The sequence below is a fragment of the Plasmodium gallinaceum genome, assembly GCF_900005855.1.
Source record: "Plasmodium gallinaceum strain 8A genome assembly, contig: PGAL8A_v1_108, whole genome shotgun sequence".
Lineage (NCBI taxonomy): Eukaryota > Apicomplexa > Aconoidasida > Haemosporida > Plasmodiidae > Plasmodium > Plasmodium gallinaceum.
Window position 1 is genome coordinate 1201605 of NW_021628228.1, and position 10143 is coordinate 1211747.

The 10143-nt window shown below is 14.3% G+C and overlaps 3 protein-coding genes across 3 annotated transcripts; 1 reads left to right on the forward strand and 2 right to left on the reverse strand.

Moving 5' to 3' along the window:
* Positions 1–529: 529 nt before the first annotated feature.
* PGAL8A_00407900 (conserved Plasmodium protein, unknown function) lies at positions 530–4615 on the reverse strand (the record flags this gene model as incomplete). The annotated part of the gene is made up of 1 exon (XM_028670445.1): positions 530–4615. One exon carries the CDS (start codon positions 4613–4615, stop codon positions 530–532), a length of 4086 nt encoding a protein of 1361 aa, XP_028527196.1.
* Positions 4616–5513: 898 nt separating this feature from the next.
* PGAL8A_00408000 (AP-2 complex subunit sigma, putative) lies at positions 5514–6165 on the reverse strand (the record flags this gene model as incomplete). The annotated part of the gene is made up of 3 exons (XM_028670446.1): positions 5514–5749; positions 5894–6027; positions 6110–6165. 3 exons carry the CDS (start codon positions 6163–6165, stop codon positions 5514–5516), a joined length of 426 nt encoding a protein of 141 aa, XP_028527197.1.
* Positions 6166–7135: 970 nt separating this feature from the next.
* On the forward strand, positions 7136–7665 carry PGAL8A_00408100 (conserved Plasmodium protein, unknown function; the record flags this gene model as incomplete). The annotated part of the gene is made up of 2 exons (XM_028670447.1): positions 7136–7213; positions 7309–7665. The coding sequence occupies 2 exons, from the start codon at positions 7136–7138 to the stop codon at positions 7663–7665; spliced, it is 435 nt and encodes a 144-aa protein (XP_028527198.1).
* Between the last annotated feature and the right edge of the window lie 2478 nt (positions 7666–10143).

Here is a 10143-nt window from a genome sequence, read left to right on the forward strand (position 1 = left end):
AAATTATTTATAAAAAAAATTAAGAAAACTTAATAATTGAATATTTTAAATAAAATGAAATAAAAAATTATTAATAAAAAAATTAAGAAAACTTAATAATTGAATATTTTAAATAAAATGAAATAAAAAATTATTAATAAAAAAATTAAGAAAACTTAATAATTGAATATTTTAAATAAAATGAAATAAAAAATTATTAATAAAAAAAAAAAAAAAAAAAAAAAAAAAAAAATGTTTATATATATATATATATATTTTTTTTTTATATGTATTTAAAATTTTTTAATACAAATGTAGAATATTCTTACCATATATTTATGTATAAATAACAATAATTGTTCCTTTATATTTCTTTTTTTTATCAAAATTTTATATTTATTTTGTGTCTAAATATATATAAACAAGTATTTTTTTATTATTTATTTATTTAATTTTTTTTTTTTTTTAAATACTAAATTATAATAAAATAATAAGTAAAAAAACATAGATTCTTATAATAAATAAAAAAAAAAAAAAATTTTTAAATAATTTAAATAATATTTATTTTTTTTTTTAGATGACATAATAAATCATAATATATTGATTTTTTAGATATTTGAAAATTTTCCATAACATAATCAAATGATAAAAAATTTAAGGAATTTTTAAAAATTTCTGATTCTATTACATCATCAAAATAAAAAAAAGAAGAAAAGTTGTTATTTATATTATTTTTTTCTTTTACATTTTTTATTTGACAATATTTCTTGTAATTTTCAATCAATAATGGAATATTAAATTTTAAATCATCTTTAAAATATTTTATATTAAATATGAATAGATTATTTACATTAATTTTTTCTTTTATGGTATTTATTCTAGTTTCTCTTGATTCTATATTTTTTTCTAAATTTTTTATTCTTTTTTCTACGAAAATTAATAAATTTTTTAAAACAAATAATTCTAATGGGAAGAAATAATTACATTGAAATTTACTGTATTTTCTTTTAACATAATTAACATTTTTTATTCTAATTTTGCTGTCTTTAATTAATATTAAAATAAGGTTACATAAAATGTATAAATTAATTCTTCCTAAATTCTGATTACATTTTATAATATCATTTAGAAGCAAAAATAAAAAAGGTTTATATACATTTTTACATTGAAAAAATAAAAAAAATAACAACATTTTTGTTTTTGCATTTAAAAATGTTATGTCAAATTTGTATAAATGTTTAGAAATCTCATAATATATAGTGGAATAGAAAAATTTATTTAAACTATAAATAAAAGTAAAATTCAACGTATCTTCAAGTAAAAAAATTTTTTTTTTATTTTTAAATATATTTTCAATATTATCGTAAATGTTACATTTATAATTATAGATAAGGTTCTCTGTAGAATTTATTAAGTTATTATCACTATATTCATTTAAGTAATATTCTTTTATTAGTGCTAAGTATTGTTCATTTAATAATATTTTATTTTCATTAAGTCCATTATATATATAAAAATATCTATTAATAAAATTCATATGATTCTTGTACAACTTTGATTCTAAATGATAAATAAATTTTATATTGAAAGGAATCATTTCATATAAATAAAAAATACAAATTAAAAATTTTTTCATTTTAAATTTAGAAAAATCAAGATAATTATTTAAATACATTATAATAAAATTGTAGCTATTAATAAATATATAATTATAAAATATTGAATTTGAATTATCATTCTTATTAATTATATTAATGTTATTTCTATTTGTTATGTCATTTGTATCATTTATATATTTTATATCATTTTCATTTTCTAAATCATTTATTGTATCTTTTTTAAGTAATAATCTGTTTTTCAAATTTCCAGAATTACATAAATTATTTATTTTAAAATTATTAAGAATGCTTGCATGGAGAGTTTCGTAATTCAATTTTTTGTATTCATTTATATTATTCTTATCATATTCACTATATAAAAAATAATCTTGATTATTTTTATCATTTAATATATTTTTTATAATATTATATTCATATTTTTTTACTAAATATATAATGTATAATAAATTTGATGTCTTACTATTATAATCATTTTTATTATTTTTTTTCTGTTCATCAGAAATTAATGAAATATTAACAAATTTAGATAAAGATGCAAAAATATAAAAATAATTTGAAATATTTATATGGTTAATATTTTTTAAAACGAATGTAAATATTTCATAAAAAGTTTTTGTGAAATAGTTCAAGTTAGTAATTTTGTCTTTTGTGTCATAATTTATTATATTTTCAAAATATGATTCAATAGATCTACAAAGATAAAATAAAAATTTTGAAATGGAGTTTATTTGAGATTTATAATAAATTTTATTATTATACTCTACATTAAAATAAATATTCTTAACTAAATTCAAAATATCACTATTTTCCTTTTTTTCTATATTAAAATTAAAAAAATTATTTTTATTTTGACTATCTAATGAATTATTAAAACATTCATACAAATGTATATCATTCTCAGAAAATTTATTCTTTTTTATAAAAGATGAAATTAAATAATACTTCAAATTTACATCACTACTTTTTTTCATTTTATTTATATCTATTTTAGTTTTTTCTTTTTTTCTATCAATCATAGTATCTCTTAAATATACAGGTAAAAAATTATTTTCTAATTTATCTGTTGTCTCTTTTTTCTCATTTTCATGAGAATTAATAAGATTTTCATGAATAGTTTTCTTAAAGCCTATATGGCTCCATTTATTGGAAAATTGATTAAACAATTTTACAAAATTTCCATCATTTTTATCATATTTTAATCTCATATTTTTTATATTAGACATTATTTGGAATATATTTTTTTTATCAAATATCTCATTTAGATAAGAATTTTTTGAATGAAAAGACATTTTTAGAAATTTTAGTAAAATTTTTACATTTTTATCAGTTATTTTTGTTGGTATTTTATATTTTTCTTTTAATTCTTCATATTTCGAACTTTTTATTTTATCCGATGCATAAGTGAAATAAAATATATTTTTTTTTGTTTGAAGTATATTACTTATGGACTCTTTTTTTGTGGTAAATTTTTCTTCATATATTAAATTTTGGTTTTTTTTATTATTATTATTATTATTAAAAATATTTTGTTTATTATTGTTAATACAAATATTTTTACTTTTATTACATGTGATTTTTTTATTATACAAATTATTATTTTTTCTATTTATGTAGTTTTCTTTTGTATATATTCCTTCATTTAAATTATTTATATTGTTTATGTATTCCGATGAAAATTTATTTAAACAATATGTATTATTTTTTTTTTCCTCCAATAAATTCTCTTTTTTGTTTGTATACTTTTTTCCATTAATGTTACTATGCATTTTATTTATATTATCCTTTACGTTTTTAACATTATATGTACTAATATTATCATAGTTAATGGAATTTATATCTATATTTTGTGTTTTGTTTTCTTTTTTTTCTTCTAAAAAAGAAGGAAAAACCTTTATTTTAACATTTTTATTGCTATTTAAAATTGTTTGTCTATTATTCATCAATAATATGCTATTAATATGCCTTAATATGATATTATCATTGGTTAATTTAATTACATTTTTAATATAATCATTATCTTTTATGTAATTATAATTTTCTAAAAATATTTTTTTATATAACAAAATATATATATCATTAAAAAAAGTTTTCAAATAAATATTATTATTTGCATAAACTGAAATAAAATTTATGTATTTATTTTTTATTTCTTCATTAAAAACAACTTTTTTATCTTTTAATGTATTCAGAATATTTTCTATAAAGATAAAATCTTTATTTTCATTAGAGTGATTCAATAAAATAGAAAACATATAAGAACCTTTAGTTAATAAATCAAATATATGAAATAAATGTATTTTATTTTTATTTCTGTTTATATAATCAATATATTTATTTCTAATATGATAATTAATGTTTAATAAGTTTATTTCTACCATTAATGTTAAACATTCATCTATATCTATTTGGTTATTTTCCAATAGCTTAGTTAAATAATATACAACTTTATTTGAGTATTTAATATGTTGAGGAAAAATATATATAAAAAAAAAAAATTCATTTTTTGATAGAACGTAACAGTTATAACTTAAATATTTGTATATGCAATTTAACAATATTTTTTCTTTTTGTCTATCTATGTATATATTTTTTCTTAAATTATTTATTAATGAAAATATATTCTTTATTTTTATTTTATATATAAATTTCATATATATAAATTCTTCTTGTGATAAATCATATGTATCCTTAAATGTTTTTAATGATTTTTGTAATTTTCTCTCCTTTTTTAAACTTTTTTTTATAACATATATATCTGTATTTTCTATTTTCGCTTTGTTATCAAAGGCTTTTATATCGTCTTTATTTTTCACATATATATATTTATTTTTATCAAAAAAGTATTTGCTTATTTTTTTCTCTTTTCCATTAATATCTATCCTTAGTAGTTTATTATGGTTAGATAAATTTTTTAAGCATTCTTCATATTCTTTTATTTTTAATTTAGTAGAATTTTCATATCTTTTAAAAATTCTAAGTATGTTATTGAAAGGATTATTAAGTAAAATCTTCTTCATTATTAAAAGAAAATATCATTTTTTTTAATTTGCATAAAACCATCATTTTATATGAATAAAACAAATATATTCTATATATATAATTTTGTGTTCCAAGTATTTCTTAAAATATTTTTGTTTTTTAATTTTTATTATTTGTTTTTTTTTTTTTTTTTTTTATATATTCTTTTTATTTTTTTGTTTTTTTTTTTTTTATAATTTAAAAAACACTTTTATAAATCATCCTATTTTCAATCTTTTTTTTTATTAATTTTTGAAGCATTTCTCTATATTTTTTTTTAATAATTTTTTTTTAAAATTATTCTGCTTAATATTTTAATAAAAAAATAAGAACCTCTTTAATAATATTTTTAGAAATATTATCAAAATTTTCTTATTCTTTTAAGATTATAATATTTAGTTTGTCAAAATTCTATATAAATTGAAAAATAAGATTTTTCTTTTTATATATATATTTTTATATATATACATATATTTATTTTTATATATATATACATATATTTATTTTTATATATATATACATATATTTATTTTTATAAATATATATTTTTATAATATAGTATTTAATTAAATATATAAAAAAAAAAAAAACACACTCAAAAATATTTTTATTTAAAAGTTAAATAATCTAAAAAAAGAAGGTTTTAAATAAGAGCACTTGTAAAAAAGTTTTAAAAGTACAATATTTTACAAATATACAGAATAATACCAAGACAAAAAAAAAAAAAAAAATTTTGAAAACAAATTGTAAAAAAGAAAGATAAATTAATATTTTAAAATATATATATATTCATAAAAGATTGATATGTAATAAAAAAATATAATTTTTTAAGATAATATTAAATTTGATGGAAAAGGAATTTTTTAAATTAAAATTTATATATATATATTTTTAATTTTATATTAACTTTTTAATTTTATTTATTTTATCTAATATTATATTTTTATTTACTTCGTATATATATCCTCCTAATATAATATTGTCAAAAAAATAATATAGAAAATGAAAATTAAATAATAAATCTAACTCACAAACATTTGTAAAAAAGTTGTCTAATAATTGTGCCATAAAATGAATAAATTCTAATATATATAATTCGTTTTCATTTTCAATACATACAACAAAATATAAACCTAAAATAAAAAAAAAAAGAAATAAAAATAATTTAAAAAAATTATAAACCAACTACTAAATCAACATATATGTAAAACCCTTTTTGAGTTTCATTTTGATTTATTTTTGTTTAATTGTTTTATCTCATTATAAATTATTCACACCTGCATATAGTCTATAAACAATTTTAAAATTCTCATAGATAAATATATTTGCATAAGATCTGCTTCTATTTATTAAAATTTTATTAATATCCCTTTCTATTTTCTTTTGTTTGGTTTCATTGCAATTAATGTACCTTTGTATATGTAAAAAAAAAAAAAATAATAAAAAGTTTTGTATTTATTTTAGAAAGCTTTCTTTTTTTATTTATTTCTAACCATTTAGAAAATCTGGTTTTTCCTTGTCTATTTTGCAAAAGAATAAAATTCAACATTTTAAAAAAACATACATATATAAAGCTATAAAAGTGATTTTATGCTAATATTTAATAAAAAAAAAAAAATATAATAATAATTATATTTTCATAGTTTTAGTTATAAACGGTAATTATTTATTAAAATTTTACAAAAAGTTTCGTATTTTTTTGGTTTTTACAAATATATGTGTGCATTTCAAAAAAAGCATATTTATCAAAAAATTGATATCATAAACTTTTATAAAGAATATATTAAGCGAAGTTGTAATTGTTTAAAATGTGTAAACAAAAAAAAAAAAAAAAAGTTATATGGAATGATTTTAAAATATACAATTTACTATTATGTGATAAAATTAATATCTATAAAAAATGTTGAAAATTAAGTATCATATATGATTTTAAATATATTAAATATAAAAAATTATTGAAAAAACTTTTTTATATTCCTTATTATTTTCTCTTTTTTGAAATTCTAAAAATAATTTTACATTTTCATTTAATATATATATATATATATATTAAACCATATAAAAATATTTATAAAAATGTTCTAAAATATTTTATTAATAAAAATTCATTTAATTTTTCCGATTCAAAAAAGATATAAAAAATCAATGAAGTTTTATTAGTATATGTGCAGGAAAAGAAATTTTAAAATATATAAAGAAAGGATAAAATATAGCTTTGTTTTATTTTATTTTATTTTCTTATATATTTATTTTTCTATATTTTATTTATCTTTTGTTTTATTTAATTCAATTTTTATTTTATTTTATTTTATTTTAATTTTTTTTTTTTTTTTTTTTTTTTTACAAGTATCAAGGATTTACAAATATTAAATGATATAAATAATTTTATATAAAAAAAAGAAAAAATAAATAAAATAGAATGAAGCAAAATTAATATTCAAAAAAATGAAAATTGTTATTTGATATAAATAAGAAAAAAAAAAAAAAAAGAGAAGAGAGCAAAAAATGTATAATTTAAAATGATTTTATGGAAAATAAAAAAAAATTATTTTTCTTTTAAAGGAATTCGTTATTTATCCTCCAAGAAAGTTTCTAATGTATTTTTTATTTCTCATTTTGTGCTATCATTTATTCACAATTGTTAATATGTAAATTTAACATTTTTATTTTTCATATATTTATTTTTTTATAGTATTATGTCCATGAACGACCAAGTGTTAAAGAGATGGATGATGAATATAAAAAATTTTTAGAAATTAAAAAAAAAGAGAATATATTATCAGAATTTAAAATAACGAATATTGATATAAATACATTTAAAAAATATAAACATAAAAACAACCCTACATTTTCAACAGAATTTAAAATTTTTATTACAGGATTTTTAATTTTTAGTTGGTGTATATTTGCTATTTATTTAACTATTAGAATAATGACTCCTGATGATTTTGAATGGGTAGAAAATGAGAGAAAAAGATTAGAAGATGCAAAAAAAAAAATTATGATTATAAAAGAAAAAGAATTGAAAAGTGTTCATAATCAGAATTAAAAGAAAAAAAATAATGAAAATAAAATAAAACTTAAAAAAAAATAATTACCCTTTAAAATTTATTATAGAAAAAAATAATAAACATATATTATTCATTCCTTTATAGACTTTTTTTTTTACATTTTAAAATTTTTTTTTTTATTTTTGTTATAGTATCAAAATTATTTGTACTTTTTTTTTTTTTTTTTTATTTATTATAATAATACATTTAATTTGTTTTGTTCAGAAAATATAATTATAATTTTATGTATTATATTAACATNAATAAATTATCATACATTTACATTTTCTTACAAATAAATATGTAGATTATCTTTTAACAATATAATGATTTAATATATATACATATCTGTATTTTTTTTTTTTTTTTTTTTTTTTTTTTTTATTTATTATAATAATACATTTAATTTGTTTTGTTCAGAAAATATAATTATAATTTTATGTATTATATTAACATGATTAAATAAATAAATAAATGAATTAAATATAAAATATTTTGTATACCAAATATATTAATTAAATTTCGTAATTTCTATAAAAAAAAAAAAGAGAGGTTTTAAATTATGTGTAATAAATCATTTTAATTTATATATTTCTTTTGTGTTTATTAGCAATCAGAAAGTTGTAGAATTAATCAAAAAAAAAAAAAAAAAAAAAAAAAAAAAATACAGATATGTATATATATTAAATCATTATATTGTTAAAAGATAATCTACATATTTATTTGTAAGAAAATGTAAATGTATGATAATTTATTATGGAATATATTTTTTTTTAAAATATATATGTTGCTATGTTTTATATTTCATGTATGCATGTATGTTACAACTATTTTTTATCAAAATGAAGGCATTTGCATTTTAGTAATATAATTTTGATAAGAATATAAAAAGAAAATGTTGATTTTATTTATATCAGATACATTTTAATATTACATAAATATCTCCATTTTAATATTTTCCTGTTATATTTTTTTTATATCAGTAAAAATCATTCTGTCTGATCCTATTTTATTTTGTTTTTTTTATCAATTCTTATATATAATACAAAAGTAAACAAACATAAAATATGGCTTAAGTTAAACAACAAAAAGAAAACAAATTTTATAATATAAAATTAACCAATTTTTATTGAAGGATGTAAATTTGAAAGATGTAAATTTGAAGGATGTAAATTTGAAAGATGTAAATTTGAAAGATGTAAATTTGAAAGATGTAAATTTGAAAGATGTAAATTTGAAAGATGTAAATTGGAGTACTTATTTTTTTTTTCTTTTTGTTATGAGTTTATTTAAAAAGAGATAAAATTTTCTTTTAATAAATTTTATAGAGGGAATATATTATATTAATATTATTATAAAAAATATAATTATCTTATTAGATATTTAATTGAATTTTAGTAATAAATCATTTTCATAATAACATAAAATTATTATATTTATTTTTTAATTTATTAATGGATTATGCCTATTTCATTTATCAAATTTTATATTTAGGATCATTAAGTTTTTATTTTAAATGTATTAATTACTACTTAATTTTTATATGTTCCCAGATTAACTATCCATATGCTCAATGATAATTACTATTATTTTTTTACTATAAAAGTAAATTTAATATTTTAGCTAATATTTTTTAACTAATTAATGATTTAGATGTTATCCTTGATAATAAAGTAAAAAAAAAGGATTTTTGTTATTTTAAAATTTTTAATATACATTTATTACATTATATATATATATATATATATAGAAGTAAATATGTTTATTTTTTATAAAGAATTCACATATTTTTCATTGAATATACACATCATATTTTTCTTTTTTTTATTTTGAAGTTTTGCAAATATAAATAAACAAAAAATTATTTTTACATTTTAATTAATGAAAAATAATTTATATTTATTAAAATGTAAGGTTTTTCTTGAATAAATACTGTGATTTTATCTCCTTACAATGAAAACAAATAAAAATTATTATCAAATTCTTTTTTAAATATCTCCATAATTTCATATAAATAAAAGATCAAAAATAAAAATGAAAATAAATAAAATAGAACAAAAAGAACAATTATGGTTAGAAAAAAAGAAAAGAAAGTGTAAAACAGCGAAAATAGAGTTTTTTTTATTTCATTTTATTTTGTTTTATTTTTTTTTTTTTTTTAAACATGCATTTTGTTTCAGTTGTACACACATATGAATGCATGTTTGCGAAATTTTTTTTTTTTTTTTTTTCCATTAAAATAGCATACACAAATTCTAATATTAAAAAGGTAAAAAATCATGAATAAAAAATAAGATAAATTAAAAAAGGAAATTTATATAAATATATTTATATAAATCTATATACTTATATACTTTTTTATTATGTTTATGTATTTTTTAATTTATTGAGCCAAAAAAAAAAAAAAAGAATGCATTTGTAAGTTGTGTGTTTCCAAAAAATTGGTACCATTTTTTTTTTTTTTTTTTTTTTTTTTT